This window comes from Rhopalosiphum maidis, chromosome 4, assembly GCF_003676215.2.
Source record: "Rhopalosiphum maidis isolate BTI-1 chromosome 4, ASM367621v3, whole genome shotgun sequence".
NCBI classification, from domain to species: domain Eukaryota; kingdom Metazoa; phylum Arthropoda; class Insecta; order Hemiptera; family Aphididae; genus Rhopalosiphum; species Rhopalosiphum maidis.
In genome coordinates, this window is record NC_040880.1 from 49280976 (window position 1) to 49301042 (window position 20067).

At 22.6% G+C, this 20067-nt stretch overlaps 3 protein-coding genes across 3 annotated transcripts; all 3 read right to left on the minus strand.

Annotated features, from left to right (window-relative positions):
* Nucleotides 1–2126: 2126 nt before the first annotated feature.
* Nucleotides 2127–7440, minus strand: LOC113556315 (ejaculatory bulb-specific protein 3-like). Its single transcript, XM_026961183.1, has 2 exons — nucleotides 6982–7440; nucleotides 2127–2436 (listed from the first exon to the last, which is right to left on the minus strand). The coding sequence occupies exons 1-2, from the start codon at nucleotides 7250–7252 to the stop codon at nucleotides 2210–2212; spliced, it is 498 nt and encodes a 165-aa protein (XP_026816984.1). The 5' UTR covers nucleotides 7253–7440; the 3' UTR covers nucleotides 2127–2209.
* Nucleotides 7441–9576: 2136 nt separating this feature from the next.
* On the minus strand, nucleotides 9577–13978 carry LOC113558185 (putative mediator of RNA polymerase II transcription subunit 26). Its single transcript, XM_026963688.1, has 2 exons — nucleotides 13698–13978; nucleotides 9577–10250 (listed from the first exon to the last, which is right to left on the minus strand). The coding sequence occupies exons 1-2, from the start codon at nucleotides 13927–13929 to the stop codon at nucleotides 9577–9579; spliced, it is 906 nt and encodes a 301-aa protein (XP_026819489.1). The 5' UTR covers nucleotides 13930–13978.
* A 3746-nt stretch (nucleotides 13979–17724) lies between these two features.
* LOC113556317 (ejaculatory bulb-specific protein 3-like) lies at nucleotides 17725–19601 on the minus strand. The gene is made up of 2 exons (XM_026961185.1): nucleotides 19319–19601; nucleotides 17725–18039 (listed from the first exon to the last, which is right to left on the minus strand). The coding sequence occupies exons 1-2, from the start codon at nucleotides 19515–19517 to the stop codon at nucleotides 17843–17845; spliced, it is 396 nt and encodes a 131-aa protein (XP_026816986.1). The 5' UTR covers nucleotides 19518–19601; the 3' UTR covers nucleotides 17725–17842.
* Nucleotides 19602–20067: the final 466 nt, after the last annotated feature.

A 20067-nucleotide genomic window follows, 5' to 3' on the forward strand; every position in this document is an offset into this window, starting at 1 on the left:
AGAATTTAATCAACAGATACGCGCAAATGTGATCCTAGCCATTTCTATCTTTATAACTCGGAACGCAACACTAAAAAATTGGTTAAAATATTGGAAGAAAATAGACATCATTTTAGTTAAAAATAATCTGGAGGAAAATGGACAGTGGAGGAAAACGGTATCTTGGTTTTGGAGGAAAATGGCTATGACCTTTTAAAGGTAAGAACTAGGGTGATCAAATTGGGATCGAAAAGGCAAAAAAATTAAAGATAAGTTATTAATATTTTTATTTATTAAATTATTATTAATTTATTAAATCATACATTTTTGACCATTATAATTTTTCGCAATACCTAGAAAATTATAATGGTCAAAAATGTACACATGAATACATGATACCTGAAAAAATACAATAATATGCTTCCAAAATATGCATTGAAAAAAATGTTGATGAATAAGATATTTGACGGAAATAGCTATTAGCTATATTAAGCAATGATAAATCACAAAATTCGATAAATGATAATACTTGGCTTTCAGAAAATTATGAATTTGATTTATTTTACCTACCGAAATAATTTTAACAGAAAGAAAGTAAATATTATAACCTTTTTATATTTGTTCTCTGGCTCTATTAAAAATAAAAAGTACTTTATAACTATTATGAGCAAATGAAAAATAAAATTAATACCCGTGATGCAAAATCGCTCTCAGTAGGACCGTCAACATCGCGCTAGTAAAATCGCAGAAACGCTCGAAATGCAAAAACGCTAAATCGTTTTCAGTGGGGCCGTACCTACAACGTATTCTTATAACGTATATAACTTTTTCTTTTTTTCCTACTAATTTTACAATTAGCATAAAATTCTGTTTTTTATCTATATATTTTGAAAAAAAACTTTTTTAGAATTGAATTACATTGATTTTTGTACATCATATAATATGTATAATAGTTTATTATGTAAACGATAACGACATAAGGTTGAAATGGAAAAAACTCTTGAAACAGCATTGAGATCAGGAGTACAAACAATACAAATAAATATACAATTTTTAAAATTAACCAACTTGTAAAACACAATTTAAAAAAAATATTTCATTGTTTTAATGTATTTTATGTTTATGTATTTTTAGATAACAAAATTGTAACTCATGGCTATAAAAGTTGAGTTCTTTGAATGTATATATAAATAAAAAAATAGTTTATAAAGATATTAATTTAAAAATTAGATATTTAGATTACCGTATTATTGATACGGTGATTATTATGTAAAAAAAATATGTCCGTCAAGATTATTAGGATTATTTTAATTTACTTCAAATGGAATATTTGTGAATTATATTTGCATTATTCCATCTTAATATTTCAAGATAAATTTTATTTATATTGGTTATAATTGTACCCTACTATATATTATAAAGTCCATTTTAAATTTTTCAATTAAATTTTCGCAGTCTTCGTGCATATATTTATTATTTATCACTATCAGTATCCATAAAATGTACATACTATTGCTTATAAATTCCCACACAGCAAAAAGATTTATAATATGAAAAACAATATTTTTAACGATTTTTAAATTAGTATAAGTACTTTATATAAAAATAAAAAATATTAATAATATTAAAACTTCTAATTAATTAAGTCACTAGAATAATTCTTTAACTAACTTATTTGACTAAAAAATATTATCCATTTAAAAAATAGAGATATTTAATTCCTATACACTATCTTAATATCGATAGATTGCGGTACATATTAACAGATAAGCATTACATTCTGTTCAAAATATTTATTCACACAAAATGATTTATTATTAGACCACAGTTTAAAAATACTTTAATATCGATATATATAATTTAAAATGACAAATGAATATTTAAAACATCAACTAATATATTAACCTATTAATAGGCATATTATAATATAGCAATTTAAAATAATGAAAATTTACAAAATGTGTATGAAATAAAAACTATCAAAAATATAAATAATATATGTGTATATAAAAATAAATAATATCAATTACTGAATTACATAAAACATATTTTAAAAATAATATGTTTTCAAGTATTATAAAAACTACTTCTATAATTATAGGTGCATTGAATTATTATACATAATTTAATATATATATATATATTCATATATATATATACATATTCAGAAGAAAATACAAAATTAGTTATTTTATATTAATAAAATATATAACTAAAAATTTAGTTTTCATTATTTAGTAGTATCGTTGCTAAGCTTTTGAAGAGATAATTTTTCGTCATCATCATTGTCTGCCATATACTTTTTTAAGTATACATTATTTGGATCAAATTTTTGCAACAGCATTTTCCAGTATTCTGGTTTATACTGTAGTAAATGAGCTAAAACTTTTCCTGCTTGTTTTCTTTGTCTTTCGTTACATTTAGCACATTCTGTTTGTATTGCATCCGGAACAATCCCTACAAAACAATTTCAATTTAATAAATCGTAATGAATATAACACGTAAATATTTTCATAATAAAATATATAATTTAGAACCAATATAAAAAAATATTAAATAAATGTATAAGTAGTTATACCAATTTGACTTTTAAGTATAAATCACCCATTTGTTCAACTTTAAATTTATAGAAAATATGTTTTTTTTTATAAATACAAATATTTTTAGTTTATTATTTTACATTATAAATCATTATATCGAAGAGTATTAACATTTTTGGGAATATATTTTTTATAATTGGAAGCCATGGAAAAATAATATTTATCTTATATAAATGTATTATGGATTGCGTAATTTAGTGCAAGGTGTTTTTAGTGTTGCGTACTCAAGTTTAGTTAGGCGTTTTCAATATTTACAAATTTAATTAGTGTTTCCTTGAATAGTCTTGTTTGTGTTGCTTATTCTGTCTTAACTATGACATTGAAGACTAAAAATAGTAATATTAATTCTACAATTTATACTAAAGGCTTAGTTTATGTAGAAATATTAGTTTAAATAACATTTGAAAATAGTTATGAAATATTGATGTTTTCTAGCCTTGTCAAATTTTAATATTAGTGAATAGTATTTAATATTTATTAACGATTTGGAAAAGTATTTAAGGGCATGTGATTTTCTGTTGTTTGTGGAAGATAAAAATATTTTTGCATCTATTTTTATATTAATGATAGGGATACTTAGGTAGTTGAATAAATTCTTAAAGTGGTGTATTCTAAATGTTTGTAAATGGGTGTGTATTTTATTTCACTGATCTAGAAGATCAATTAATTGACGTTATAATTTTTGTGACACTTTCATAAAATCAACTACTATTATTTATGACCATAACTTATTTATCCAAGACATCCAAGTTGTAATAATTTATTAGTTATGAGTCTTGTTTAAATCATGTGTTCAAATAAAATATGTTCAAAAATATTTTTTTAAATAATATTTTAAATGTACACTTTTTTTTTTTATTAAAAATAGAAAAATTTACAATCTGTATACAAATAATACAATAAGTAATTTTGTTGACATTTATTTAGTTTTACTTAGCATGACAGCTTGAAGGAAGGGAGCGTCCATTTACATTACTTCCAATATGAACTTAATTTAGTGAGTATTAAATATTAATTATAAAATCACGTGGCCGTTTTCGTTTGAGACGACGGGGAGGGTTGTTAGGCAATGCGGTAAAAGCTAGGTTGGCAATGAGAAGAATCAATGTAATATTATTCTCTAGGTACAAGCTAAATAATTATTTATTGTGTCTTAAATATTTCTGTAAATATTTTTAACTTCTAAAAAACCCAGATAAAAAGTTCATAAGATAACATATTTTAAATTTATATTTTTGCATACTAATATATTATAATTATATTTAATGTATTTATACTTTTTTTTTGTTATTTATACTCGTCAAGAAACTAATTATTTTTGTAATATTAAATCTTGTCATAACTATAAAAATTACTTTTAATGAAATCTAATAATTAAATTTTTTTTTAATAATTAGGCCTATATATTAATATACTTTATAAAAACTAATTCTGTATTGAGCTTAATCATGCCATGAGCTAAACAAATGTTTAGATTGAGTTTAAAAAAATATTACTTATTTATAAAAAAGTTGGTTGATTAAAAATAAAAATAATGATAAAAATGGTAGGCACTCTTTATAACACTATATATTTAACTTAAATCACTATAAGTTAATACAAGTTGGATAATGTTTATCTAAGGTCACAGACTACCCCAAAAATAAGTTATAATTAATTCAATTTATGAATTTTTCAATTAATATTTTTTGATTATTTTAAAATAAACAATTTTTATATCTTCTATTAATTTTAATAATTTACACAAAGAGAAAAATATAATTATTTATATGCAAGACATATATTTTAAATGTATTTATTATTTTGACATCTAAGACTCATATAATCAACGTAAATAATAAAGAAACGTTATGACCATGGACTTCCGGGGGGGGGGCAAGATGGGACACTTGCCCCCTAGAATTTTAAATTTGTTTTCCAAAACATTATCTATACTTAATTGAAATAATTTAATGTAATAATGACGAAACAAAATAATATTCTATAAATAAAAATGTATACTAATAATACCTAATTGTAATAATTACGAAACATAATAATGTACAGTAAATAAAATGTATAAAAAAATCTTCATTTATTTTTTTAATTAATTCTCCCCCCCAACCCCAGAAAAATATCTGGGGACGCCCATGGTTATGGTACACTCTTGGCCGTATTATATGGAAAATAAATATGTATGCTTACATTCTGCATATGATTAAATGTGTTTTTATTGCAAAAATATTAATAATTTTTGAATAAATTATAAACCATATTATGTATTATTATTTAAGTAAATATATAACCATTTATTTCTGATTCAACATTAATAAATAAAAGTAACAAATATAGTTAATGCCGAAATAAACATTATTTTTGATTTATTATTAACAACATTTATTAATTAATTAACCGTATATTTCTTTGAATATATTCATATTTCCATCTCTTACTAAGTTCAAGTATAAATTAAAGAAAGAAAATGAATAATTTTAAAAAATTCAGTAAATCAATAATAATGTGCTAATAAAAGTATATAATAGTTCAATTAATTAAAATTAAGTTACTTTTAAGCTTCCTTCGTAGACAAAAAAATAATGATAATATATAAAAAGCATTTTATAGCGCGTCGATAAATTAACTTTTCCTAAGAGGATGTAAAAACCACATAAATAAGAAAACCTAAAATACATAATAATATGGTTATACTATACCGGGGAGTTATGTATACAGAGTTAATAGTCTCGGTGATTTTATTCTTATAAGTTATACCTATTGTTAGCAAACACGGTTGTCATATTATTCTATGTTTATTTTTCATTTATTTAATGTTTGATAATTGCTTTTTATTATTTTCTAACAGATTAATTGTATTTTAGATTCTGAGTTGAGTTATGTACTTATCGAATTTACAAAGATACGTGTTATTTTTTTTATTCAAAATAATAGTAGTTAAAAAAATGTTTCGATATTCAACAATGGGGTTATTTCTTGTTAGAAAATTGGAACTAGTTTGTATTAAAGGTCAAAATTGAGAATTCCCAATATATTTTAATTAATCGGAAAAAACAATCAAAAAATGAAGGAAAATTTTTACGTTAAACCAGTTTTAGACAAATTCGATTTGGTTTCTTTTGATAAAATAACCCAAAAATTAGTAACCATAAACACATGCAATTTTCACCAAATATTTAGCATTTTCGTTTTATTATATCATTTTTAAAATCATTAGTATCTTTTTGAACTATTTATAAATATTCGAAATTTTCTATTTTTGTAGTTTTTTTTTTTTTTATAAATGTTGATTTAATATTATTTGTTTGGTCAAATGCTTAAAAATGTAATACAAGGTTTCTCATAAGTTGTTTATTTACCAATTAAGACATATTTAAAGTAGGTACATGTACAAAATATTTTTTACAATTGTTTAAATTTAGAATTTTGACGAAATTCGTTAAATCACGAACAGTTTTAAATTATTTTGTAGTTAAAACTTCATAAAATTTATTTTTTTTTTTCTATGATTTTAAATTGATTAAAAAAATTCTCATAATTTTACACTTAATTTTTCATGAGCGTTTCAATTCAAATTTTTACATCATTAGATATACAGAAAAGTGTTTAAAATACTCAACTAAAATATTTATTTATAAGTATTTGAATTTCAAACGCTGACAATATTCATTAAAATTACGGAAATATTAATCTTGTTTGTAGATGAAAATGTATTAAATGTGCAATTTTATTTTTAAGGTTTGAAAATTAAATATAAAATTGCTCATAAGTGGTTCATAATAAAATCAAAAAATATATAAAATTAATAAATAAATAAATGTTTTTGAAATTGAATACTTATATTATTATTATAGATTCGTAGACTGCCTTAAACTTGTAGTAAATTATATGAAAATGTATGCAGTACACCAGTACATAATACGAGTATATATATATATATATATATATATATAAAAACCTTGACATTTACGTAAAAAAAAATAAGAATGTTTTTAGTTTTTATTAAAAAACCAAAATTATATATTTGTTATTAAATTAAAAAAGAATATAAATTCAATTTAAAACATTATAGTCCTCTATACCTTAATTTGATTTCATATATTTACGAATACTTATTTATCTTAATCCTAATTTAAAATATTTTTCAAAATAAAATAATATGAAAACATTTTGAAACAGTTTTTAAAAACATGTGTAGATAAAAATAATTATTTTAGAATGAATTATTAAATTGTGTTTACTCTTTCTAATTAATTTAGTTTATTGTATAATTACAGAGTGATCCTATGGTTATTAATGTTATACACTATTTATAAAATTATATTATTTATAATATAATTTATACACTATATTTTAAACAATATAAATATTGTTTAAAAAAACTGTATTTATATTATCAAGACCTTACTTTTGAGCTCCAAACCCTCTCTGGTACACGGTCCTCGGCTCATAACACAATTGAAGAGAACTTTTATAATTCGTTCATTGTTCATAACAGCTTCAATATCAATATAATCGTATCGAGTTGAATATGTTGACGTTTCTCTGATAGTTTTACGTCCATCGTTGATTGGTGTCACATTTTGATTCACGCTCTGCAATCTTTGTGCGCTCGCAGCCGGCTTGACTTGAGTGTCGCACATCACAGTTAAATAACAAAAAATCGTAAACAAATTCATGTGTGCTGTACTTACATTAAATAGTCTATAAAACCAAATAAATAAACACAATTGTTTATTAATATATTTTTATTTTTATTTTATTAATTCTATGTGTGTTTGTATTAAGTTCTAACGACTGTTTAACATGGGATTTAGTGTAAAAGTAACGGATCGACCGATGGAATAGTTCAACCGATTCGCACTTAAGGACGTCTGTTGTTGAACGTGAAACGGAAACGTAGTAAAAAAAAAAAACGTGCCCATATCAAGGTCACCGTCATCCTCTGCGTAAACATGAATGCCAGATTGCCATTTTAAATTTCACCCGCTCATCTCCCGACGTTAGTGATAACTATTATCAATAAATGTACATAGATTTCTACTCTGTGGAAGCTCAATCGCAAGCCATTCAAAAATATATAGTTCAATTGTGAACGTCATTAAGTAAATTATATTTATTTGTATATAAAGTTTATATAAAGTATTGCTTTTGTGAGTGAGATCTTAATGAAACCTTGATGTAGAGGTTTACCTAAGTTTTTAATAAATTGGTATTTCATAAAATTCAGTAATTTTTTATAATAAATACTTTAATAAGTTTAAAATGTATAATATGCTTATTATTCAAAAAATATTTCAATTTCAGCAAGAATTTAAATTTATTATAACGAATTGATCCTCATATATTTATAACATGTCCAAATTATAAATCATATGTAATTTAACAAATTTCATTAATAATTTGTTATAACATTTTATTAATACGACATAAATTATAAAAATACAATAAAAATATAACTGTTTACTATAATTTAAGTACTTAATAAATAAAGAATTAATCTATAACTTGTGTGTGAATAAAACTAGTAACTAAAGAGATAAAAAATAAATTAAGATTAAAAGATCTGTAGAACCTATTTTAATATAACAATCAAGGATATTGCTTTAAATTGTGTTATTCCAATTTAATATAAACTATGGCTGTTATTTCAATATTTCTATTGTATGACTTGTATACATATTTTGTTATTTTATCAAAGTATAATTAATTATTTACTGAAACCTATATTTTACACTCCTATAATAATATATAACTGTATAAGTTATTTAGATATCATACAAATATACAGAAATTTTAAAATATCAAATTTCAATTTAAGACTGCTATTTGAAATAATAATATCATAACATCATATTTATTTCAATCGTTAAGTAAATTAATACATCGATCTTCGATATATTTTATAATGGTGCATAATATACACCCCACTTAAATATTGAAACAACTGCACAAAACCGGTCATAAGCGGAAAATAAAAATAAAAAAACGAATCATATAGTGCGCTGACGGTTGAAATATAATTGAACTATCTTTATGTTCAAGGAACTTCAGATAAGACCAAAGCAGATTATTGTAAAACATGGTAGCTGAATTCCTTGAACATTAATGCATTATAATAAATATATGCATGAAATGTGATATATATTTATAATAAATTGCATAACTTCATAAAAATTTTTTATAAAAATAATAATTAATTCCAATCAATTTATCTGTAAACAAAATAAATAATTCAACAGATAATCATTTTATTCAGCGTAAAACAGTTTATTTTTCTATAATAATCAACTACTTAGATTCATTAATTTATTTTAAATTAGATACCTAGGCTGTTGGTACTTAAGTAGGTTTACTATAGTTGTTAGATAAAATCATAAAAATAATATCTTATGCCTATACATTTATTGTTTATATACCCTTATATTAGCTATATATATATATATATGTATATAGAAAGTAGTGTAATACTGTATTTATTAAAAATTACTTCAAAAAATATACAATTTTTTTAAACTATTTATATAACTATTTGTGATATTAGCATTATCAAACATTTTAAATTACATTAATATATAATTCAAATAATACAAGAATTGATTAAAATATAGTTTTTTATTTACTAGGATTTAAATGTATTTAGAATAGATAAAATTAAAAACAATTATTTAATATTAATTAACTATGTTTTGTACAAAATTATTCATTATACAGTTAACAATAATAATTCACTATAAAATATGTATTTCCATTTTCGATACTTGCATTAGTTATATAAATATATGTTGAATTCATCTTTATTTTTAAATATAAATATAGATTTTGTCTTCCAAATAATAGTTTAATGACGAAAAAAAATAACCGTTATTACTCATTACATATACTTATATTTTTCTTACTCGTTTAATTCATAATTTCCTTGTAGAATAAATAACAGTAATTTTAACTCTATTTCGTACACAAATACACAATAATAACTTTAATAGTTATAGAGTCAAGGTTTTTAAGTTGCCGTATAAGATATAGGTGCCGTTGTTACTACCGTTGCTTTTAATTGCTGTTCGTGTTGATGTTGTTGTGGTTGGTTTTGATATTGTTGTGGTTGATGATGATTTTGTTCGTGTTGATGTTGATGTTGCGATGGTTGGTTTGGATTTTGTTGTGGTTGGTGTTGGTGTTGATTTTGCTGTGGCTGGTTTGGATTTTGTTGTGGTTGGTGTTGATGTGGTTGGTTTAGATTGGGTTGTGGTTGGTGTTGATGTGATTGGTTTGGATTGGGTTGTGGTTGATGTTGATGTGGTTGATTTGGATTGGGTTGTGGTTGATGTTGATGTAGTTGATTTGGATTGGGTTGTGGTTGATGTTGATGTGGTTGATTTGGATTGGGTTGTGGTTGATGTTGATGTGGTTGATTTGGATTGGGTTGTGGTTGATTTGGATTTTGCTGTGGCTGGTATTGATGTAGATTTGGATTCAAAAACTGATCATTTCCATTCCGCTCTAAGTTGTTAATAAATTGCTTCATATATTCTCCATTTGGATCAAATTTGGCAGCTACTTCTTTTAATATATCCGGTTGGTGATTATTCAGGTAACACATCATTTTTTCAATCACTTTTTTTTGTAATTCAGTGCAATGGGCACATTCGTTTTGGATAGCTTCGGGAACCATACCTGCTACGACAAAAGGTGGGTTTAATCAAATTTATTGTAATATAAATCTATATCGAACATTATACCTTATAATCAATTATACAATTAGTTTAATACATATGTATAATAATATATTTTACCATTGAATGCATATGAAGAATAAATATCACAAAAGTATAGAGTATAACTAAATACAGGTATTATATTTTGATTCAGTGACGTAAATTCGATTTGGTGAGGTTTTCCCAGAAACAAAAAAAAAGTCATTATAAAAAAATCCTGAGAAATTAAGAGAAAATAGAAAATAAAGAAATTACTTAGCGATGTATTAAAGAGTAGGTCTTTAGATATTATGTTTTAAAATCAAACTAAAAATATATATTATTTTGATAATAATACTGAATCGAGTTCTAACACAACTGAGAGTACTCTACAATTTAATATAGTTATTATTTTCCCTGAGAAATTTGAAAACAAATTAACTTCCAGTAAAATTATCGAGAATAATATTTATCTTGCCAAATTAAAAAGATTAAAGAAAAAACTCAACAAATAATTATCTATTTGAAAAATCAAACCATAATGAACTTTAAGTTTTTTTTTATCGCATCCAACTCAAGGATTTGAGGAATTGTGTGAAATTATATGTATAAATAAAAATATGATATTAAGAAACTAATTAAATTTTAATAGCATAAAAAGTTCGTTTTTTTGTTCGGTATATCTCTTATTCTTTAAAAATATTGAAAATGATAAAAAGCCCATTTAATAAAAATACGATTTAGAAACTAATTCTATAGATCTATATCATTGAATTAACAAATATGAAATTAGTAAAAATAATTCTAATTGCACAGATAGTTTTATGTTGCTTCAAAATCAATTATGTTTTAAATATTTAATTTATGGACTAATTATATCTCAAAGACAAGTAGAAGTGAAAAATAGGTAAGAAATAATGTTCCGTATTATTGAAACTATGAAGTAATTTGAGAAAAGAGATCTTTCTTACCACGGAACTAGTAATTTTGAAGCTACTTACAATTTATTTAACAACAATATAGATTGTGGTAATTTTTTAGAACTTTTTATTTTTTTTTATTTTAAATTAAATCAAATTCATTATTAAAAAAATTGTTTGAAATAATCATGTAAAAAAAAAGTGAAAAACTTAAAAAAGCTTGGATGGAAATGGCAAGTATTAGTATCATTAGTAAAAAGAGAGGTAATTTGGAAACATTTATACTTAAAACAACAATTAATAATATATTATATATATTATATCAAAGCTAATTAAAAATAAAATAAGTCAGAATTGGTATAATAATTTAATTAATCTATGTATTTTTATATGATTTCATTGATTCTATGATAACACCTATTTTTTATTTAAAATTTATATATTTTTTTTTATGTTTTAAGAGTATTAGATGCATAAATAAATGCATTATATGTATGTACATTTATACGTCTTTAAATCAAATAATAATGAAAAATATAAAATATTTAAAAACTTGAAGACATATATTAGTAACCCCACTTTCTCAATAAAAAACTAAATCTATCTACAGTTTTGTTAAAAACAGTTGTTCTTTTTAATTAATTTTTTTTTTTTTGCTACAATCGTCACTCCTAGATAGTTAGTTTTATCGTTCTAGTTAGATAAATTGTAGTATTATGTATTAAAAAATAAAATTGCTTGTAGTTACGCACAAATTAAAAACTATAACGTATAAAACTATAGTTGACAAATGTGAACTAAAAAAATACTGAAAATTGAATTTAGTTAGTAATTATAAAAGATTGATTGTGATTTTCTCATTGAAAAGTAAAACTCCGACATCCAGCAATAACATATGTTAGTAAAAAAATTACTGAAAAATTGTGATATTATTTATGGTATATCTATTTTGAATAAAATTAATTTTGTTGTAATTAAAAAAAAAAGGTTCAACTCGAAATGTCGTTTAGAAAGTTTCGTGTATACCTTGTCATTGAGCCACTATTACAGTGACCTATCCACTTGAGAAGTTAAATTTAAAATCAATGATTAATAATTATATTTGAAAAACATTTTTAGGTAAAAAGTGCGTCCTAGCACTTCATATTTTTCAAAGGATATATAACTGTTTGTAATTTATTTTATCATTAGTCATAAGGTGTGTTGAACTAATTTTTGATAAAAAAAATATTTACATATATATATTATATTATGATATTAAATTATATATTATTAAATTACTGTATTCACGTACTTAACGTATTGAGGGGGAAATCATGGTATAAATAGCTTAAAATTAATCAAAACATTTTTAAAATATCATTATGTATACCTAGAAAATATTAGTATACAATATACATAATAATAAATATTTAAAATCCTTATTCGATTACTTTTTTTTATTTTTAATTACAAAATTACAACCAAATATCTAAGAATATTAGTTAATAAATAAACACCTTTTTTTTTATTTTTAAACTAAAAAAAATATTTGATAAATATAAAAACCTATAATTAGTTTAAAATTACTCTTAATATTAAGATTATTTTAAAACTTATGTGAAACCTTGTTTAACTTTTTAAAGATATTTTAATTCGAATAAATTACGAAATTTTTTGATTATGTTAAAGTTCATAAAAAATATTAAAATAATATCATGTCTATAAAATATAAATATTTGGTGAAAATTTATAAAGTATCTATAGTTATTAATTTTTAAATTACAACAAAAGAAAAAATTTATTTTGCCAAAAACTATAGTATTATGTAAATTTACTTTTTACCAAATAAGTACCAATAAGCACCCCAAAAATTGAAAATTGAATAATTTTTACTTATTTAATAAACTGAAATTTTTTATGAATTATGACGCACTAAAAATTTTAAAAAACACACTATTGTAAAACCAATATGATCATTGCTCCGCTCAGAATCTTATAAATCTAAGTTTTTGAAATTTTCACACACATTTTTATTTAATTAATAAGGATTTATAATATAATATGGATATAAGAAATAATTGTTAACAACTTTTACTGTTTTTTATTTTTTTTTTACTTCTAGTTTAATGGCAACTTAATATTGTCTTTTGTTTTTTTTTTAACTATAGATAACTAAAATATGAAATATTATTAAAAAATATACCGAACTTTCAATTAAATAAATAATTATTAAAATGATTTAAAAAATGTTAGAGGATATGTATTATAGTGAATTTTTTATGGAGTTTTTTTTTAGTTTCTTTCAAAAATGATTCATATTATGAATAATAATATATTTTAAATTTAAATGTTTATATTTTAAATAATTAATGTAATTGATCGTTACTGTTAACCAGTAATCACTAAACATATTTATATTATAAGTATTATAATTGTAATTACACTCAAAACATACAGAAATGAATTTTATATTTAATCTTATTATTTTAACTATTTTAATAAATTCGAATGTTCTAATGTATACTTACGTTTAATATTATTAGCTTCCGGACTGCACGGTCCGTTATCTAAAAAGCAATTGAGATAATTTTTGCGAATTTTAGAATTTCCCACCAGTCTTGTCGTAAAGTGGTCAATCGCGTGTTTTTGTTCTTCTTGCCTCTGATTTTGGTCACCATCTATTAGATATTGTGGCATTGGACCACAGTGTACCGTTGACACGAAACCTAAAATAATCGTTATGAAGACCAACTTGAACATGGTTGTTCTAGACAATAGAATAATTTCGTTTGAAATAGCAGTTAGATAGATAGTTTATTCTTGTGATCAAGATTAATTATGCGACCTATCGATAGATACGCTGTACTTTTAAACATAGCTGATTTATCCGGAAGTCACCTCTTAATACACTTGGGTTTCATAGTTCACTGAAGACGGAAACAATGCGGAACTGATTAACCGAAACTCTACTTGACTTAAATGTTCGATTAAATAGGTGAATATGGTAACTAATAACATTTATTATGTGTCACAACGTTTACAAACCATTATTTTTAAGACATATTTGAATTCTTGAAGTACATTAAGTGTAACAACAAACCTTCTAATTGTTACACATTTAGTTTTGCATGTTTGACAAAAGAGAGTACAATTAAATAAAAAATTAAAAAACCTTGAAATATTCTCACGGCGTATCTAAAACGAATTTTCCATAAGATTCCTTGACCGAATTAACTGCTGTTATAATATTTTAACAGATTATGGATATTTGTAGATTCTTGTTCAGTACATTGTTATAAACGATCCAAGTAAGTACTTTTGTTTCTGTAATTATTATTCAATTATTTTTATCATATTTGTATGGTTTTTAAATCTAACAACTAAATATTCTTCAGAATTACATTTACCTTGTGTCATAAAGTAACCTACCTACTTCAATAATAGTGTGTTATAAAGTGCATATTTTTATGAAATATTTTAGTACATAAGGCCATATCACGATACTGATAATACAGTGAGATATGTAAATATTTCTTTAACTAATAATAACACATAAGATAAAATCAAATAAAGTTTAATAATTAATTGAATTCTTATAACTTATAACCTTTTTAATTAATTTATGATTTATAATCATAATACTCATATGTATATATATATTATATCATGATATTAGCTTTGTGCTTTATATTTTCCCTAGTATGCCTAATTAATAAAATATGTTTATTATAAACAAAGGTTAATATTTATTAGAAAAGTAAATTAATTTAAACTGCAGCCAATGTTAAATATTATTTATGTTATTTAAAAAAAATAATTTTTATTTATTATTTATTTTTAATTAACTATTATTTTTCCAATTATTAAATAATTTATTATTATAATATAATATCATATTTAATAAGTTTCAATTTTTTTTTCCGTAATTTATATTAACTCTATATTTATAATTTGGGCATTCATGCTATTTGAATTAACATTAATATAATAAAACACTAATAATAGTATTTACAAATGATAAACTATACATATGAATATATAATACAAACAAGTAGAATATGGTTGTAATATTCTAGTTAGAGAAAGTTAATATTTTTATAGTTATAACTTATAACTTATTTAGACTCTGTACTATGAAAATGCTATTGCTATACCTTAAGTAATTATTTGTCTAGTATTCTCATAGAAACACTAATGATAAAAATTATGAATCTCAAAAATATTCATAACAATTGAGTACAATGTACACTGAACATAGATCATCTTATTTCAAGTTATATCACCCAAAATATTACACTACCTAGATGAATAAATTACTCTTAACATTAAAGTAATTAAATATATATGTATTTATAGACAATATAAATAAAGACCAGTTTAATAATCCGCTTTAGATGCAATCTAATTAGAGCTTATAAATAATGGTTTTCAATTTTTGTAGATTAAATAAAATAATTAGCCATATATATTTTATGTTTAATTTAAATTTACATTTTTTTTATATAAACTAAGTATGCTTTTTATTTTTATTTTTCCTAAGGTCTCTTCCTTAGTGCTATGACGATGGAGTAGCTTAAAACGATAATTATCGTGTAAAATGAATACTTTTGTGTACTCTTTTTCGGTAGTGTTTTTAATTAGGCTTAAATATTAAGTTATAATAATTAATATTGTATTATTATGTATTAAGATAAGTTTTGACATCTGGGTCATTCACTGACAAATATTTAAAATAAATTAACTATCATTGCATGATACTGGTAATAGTGAAAATGTAAAATAAATAATATAAATAGTACCGATTGGAAAATTTAATGGTTTATAGGATGAAGTATGAAGTGTATAAATATGTGTGTTTAAGTATATTATATACATATAATAATTTTTTTATCATAGACCTTAATACTTTGAAAGTCCACTCGATATTAATAATGAATATATCTTTTACTGTCATTACTAAAGATACAGGATTTTAATAATTTAAAAAACACATCAAAATTAACTAAAAAAATTGCAAAAATATACTTAAAGAAATGAAAAAAATTGGATTTTTAAATTATTATTATATATATTATGTAGGTATATAAATATATCATTAATAAAAATTTATAATTCTATTAAGATTTTTCGAGTTGCTTTATATATTCGAGTACTACGATACAATATAGAATTATAATATTCGATAAGCATATGACTACTGTAAAAAATCTTTAATAATAATAGTATAATTAATATTTTCAAGAATTCATAAATTTACTTTGAAGTTTAAAATTTAAAAAAAATAAAGTATCACAATGTACAAAATTACAAAAAAATGTCCTATACTATATGAACTGAATTTTAAAAATATCAAAAATGGCGTATAACATAAAAAAATGCATTTATAATTGGAAGTTCTAAAAAATTCAAAATAAAATGTATATAATCTCGATTTTAACTGAAGCATAAAACAAATTCGTAGTTTGGTTATCATTTTATAAGATTAAAGAAAAAATAATTCAGTCATCAACAATATACGTAACTCTATCTAGTCTTTATCTACTTAAAGTTAAAAGAATTAATTAAATCAAAATTCAAAAGCATATTACCTAAAAAATAACAATATTGTGAATGTGTTGTTGACATTTTACAGTTAAACCTCTAAACTTAAATTTTAGTGACGTTAAGTTTTTTTTTTATTATTATTATTATTGGAATAATAATGAATGGATATATTATGCCCTTGAAATGTTATACAATATAATATATGAATTTCAGTAATTTAAAAACTTGATTTGTCGAAAACATGTTTTGGTCTCAGTCCATACTTTCATCATTAACCCATCCAATAACTGCTTTATTATACATACTATGTATGATTTTATCTCGATTAGCAATTACTTAATAAGTGGACCCCTGGCACGTGAGTAAATATAAAAGAGAAGTTATCTCAAAAATACATTATTATTATTTTACGTAATAATTTCAAAAGCTACAGCAGAAAACTTTGAAAAATAACCTTTTATATTATAGTCTATGTTAACTTTTCAATCAATAATTTTATAAACAGTATTTACTACCACAGAAAATTCTCGATAGCTCTTTTATTCAGTTTATAAATATAAGTGAGTGTATAATTAATATTTAATATAATTACATAGTCAGAGAAAAAACGTGTAAAACTTTGAGAGTATAATATGAATGGACCAAGTCATAGAAGCTCCCTTCTCTCCCATATTATGCTTTAGTACTTTAATTAATATAACAATTAAATAGTTGTAAATGTTATTAAAAATAGTGTATTCTAAGTTGTGATATCACAACTAATGTCATGATATATACATATATATTGTCACACAATTTCAAAACCTTAAAATCCTATATAGAATTTTATAAATAATATATACCTACTACTACTAATCAATAATGAATAATGACAAAAATAAACACAACAATTTGATTATTATCTCATATATTTGTTAATGTATAAATAATAAATATTTTATTTAAAAAAATTATAAAGTATTGTATAAAAGAATTATTTATAAATAATATTTATGTATAATTATTTATAAATACGTGCATAAATAAAAGTATTTATGAAATGTGCAATTTTATATATATAAAAAAAATGCATTGCTCATTTGTATTATAAATAAATAACACAATATTACTATATTATTTTTTGATTAATTTAAACGTCAATGTTCAATTTCTTTGCCTCTTCCGCATAACGTTGTTTGTATGTTCCTTTAGGATCGTATTTTGCTTCAAGTTCTTTCCACATATCATTTTTCTTTTCAAATAGAAACTTAATGATTTTTTCAGAACCCAGTCTTTGTTTTTCAGAACAGTCTGCACATTTATTTTCTACTGCTTCTGGTAACAATCCTGTAACCATATTATATTATACAAGTGAAATATTAATCAATATATTTGGTAACATAAACACATTCATATTGTAAATAATTTATGATTTTTAAGCTCAATATTATGTAGAATTTATTGTTACTTTTTGATAATGAAAAGGTTTAAGATTAAAAAAAAATTACACCTTGCATTGAGTAATTAACCTAACATAAAATAGATGCCTTTTTTTTAAACGAATCCATGTGTAATATTTTATTAACCAATAAAAATATATTTATATTAAAAGTTGATAAGACAAAAACAGAAAAAAAATTATTGTGTAACGTATAAAAATGATATCTCGTATTTTAATTTAATTAGTTTGCGTTAATTGATCAGCTTCTTTTTGATATGCCTGATTGATTGCCCCATGCATTTCCGCTATAGTGCCCATTAATTCAGGAGGCATATATTGAAATGTATTAGCAAATGCTGCATTCAGAACTTTAACTCCTACGTCTGTAAACAACTTATTTATGGTGAATATCTTACAAAACAATTATTTTATGATTTTTGTACGTAAAAATGTATACAGTAATAACTAGTTAAGATGTTTTTTTATTCACGTTTCAGTAGAAAATACATTGACGTAACAACATAAATACATAATTCACTATTGGTAGACTATACTTATCTCTTTAAAACAACTATTTTTCCTTTTAGTATAATATTATGTAACATGAATTACGTATAACTAAGTACGTCAAATATAATTATTATATTTTTAGTGAAAAATTTATGAAACCAAATTATACATTTTGTACATTAAATAGAAATGAATAACAATAACAATTAATGTAAAAATTATTTTATATAAAAATAAATTATCATAAAAAAAAATAATAACGTTTATTGCAATATATGCTATATCTTTGACGTGCCTATAATATATATTTTCATAAAAAACCAATTACCTATAGAGATAAGAATATTTTAGGTTTAAAAAATATTAATATTTTATTGGGAGGATTAGATAAAGATGAAGTTATACAAATATACATATTACTATATTAGTTAACATATCAATTAATGTTGTCTTAATAGTTTAATACATTTTATATAATAGCAAATTCTTAGAATATTTTTATTTTATATTTTAATAGTATCTACTATACTTATATAACTCAATAAACGGTTTTCGATTGATTAAATAAAATACAATTATCAAAAACGATATATTTAATTTATAAAGTATAATTGTCCATCGCCGTTAATGGATAATTAATCAATGCGCAAGTTTAAAAAATAAGTTAATACTTACGTTTAATTTCCTCGCCTTCTGGTGTACATTTTCCTGTATCCATCAAACACTTGAAGTAGCTGGCGACCAAGCGGTCGTTGTTCAGAATTTCGTCGATATTTACGTTATCGTATTTATTAGTATATTTAGCCGGTGCAGTCTGGACCACAGTCATCGTTGTAGCGACGCAAAAAACAACTGCTAGAAGGAGTTTGATCATTTTGTTGTATTACGTTTTAGTGTATTGTACTGAAAAGCGAAAAAAGACGTCTTATGGCGTTCAGAAATGAATTGTAACTTGAGGAGAATTATTTTCCATTATATATAGCTATCACAGTCCACAATTCAATGCTAAAAAAATATCTACATATTTTACCATGACGTCACATATTACAGGGGCTCGTTAGTGTGCTAAACGAACCGAATCGAATATTTTTTGGAATTCCCCTCTATATTATGTTTGTACAACACTAAACAGGACATACATATCAGAAATATCAGACGTACCTATTTTCTTTCCAATGTAATATGGTAGTTAATATTACCACCTTGGAAATTGTGTATTCCGGTCACACATGGATAAATAAAAAATTAATTCTCAATAAACGTAACAAATCCTAATCTATTCATTTACCTACTTACTTTGGTTCTTAATTCATGGACATTATGCCTAAAATATAAATGTATTGATTGTAAAAATAAAATAGTAAAAATCATTTGATTTTTTTGAATATAATATCAATTACGAGTTATTGAAAAAGTGACGAACT

What these genes read in the sequence shown, in the direction of transcription:
- LOC113556315 (XM_026961183.1), bottom strand. Translation starts at nt 7,252, where the DNA reads ATGAATTTGTTTACGATTTTTTGTTATTTAACTGTGATGTGCGACACT. An exon ending in AGAGGGTTTGGAGCTCAAAA is followed by an intron (nt 2,437 to 6,981) that starts GTAAGGTCTTGA and finishes ATTGTTTTGTAG; the next exon opens with GGATTGTTCCGGATGCAATA.
- LOC113558185 (XM_026963688.1), bottom strand. Translation starts at nt 13,929, where the DNA reads ATGTTCAAGTTGGTCTTCATAACGATTATTTTAGGTTTCGTGTCAACG. An exon ending in GGAAGCTAATAATATTAAAC is followed by an intron (nt 10,251 to 13,697) that starts GTAAGTATACAT and finishes CTTTTGTCGTAG; the next exon opens with CAGGTATGGTTCCCGAAGCT.
- LOC113556317 (XM_026961185.1), bottom strand. Translation starts at nt 19,517, where the DNA reads ATGATCAAACTCCTTCTAGCAGTTGTTTTTTGCGTCGCTACAACGATG. An exon ending in AGAAGGCGAGGAAATTAAAC is followed by an intron (nt 18,040 to 19,318) that starts GTAAGTATTAAC and finishes ATATGGTTACAG; the next exon opens with GATTGTTACCAGAAGCAGTA.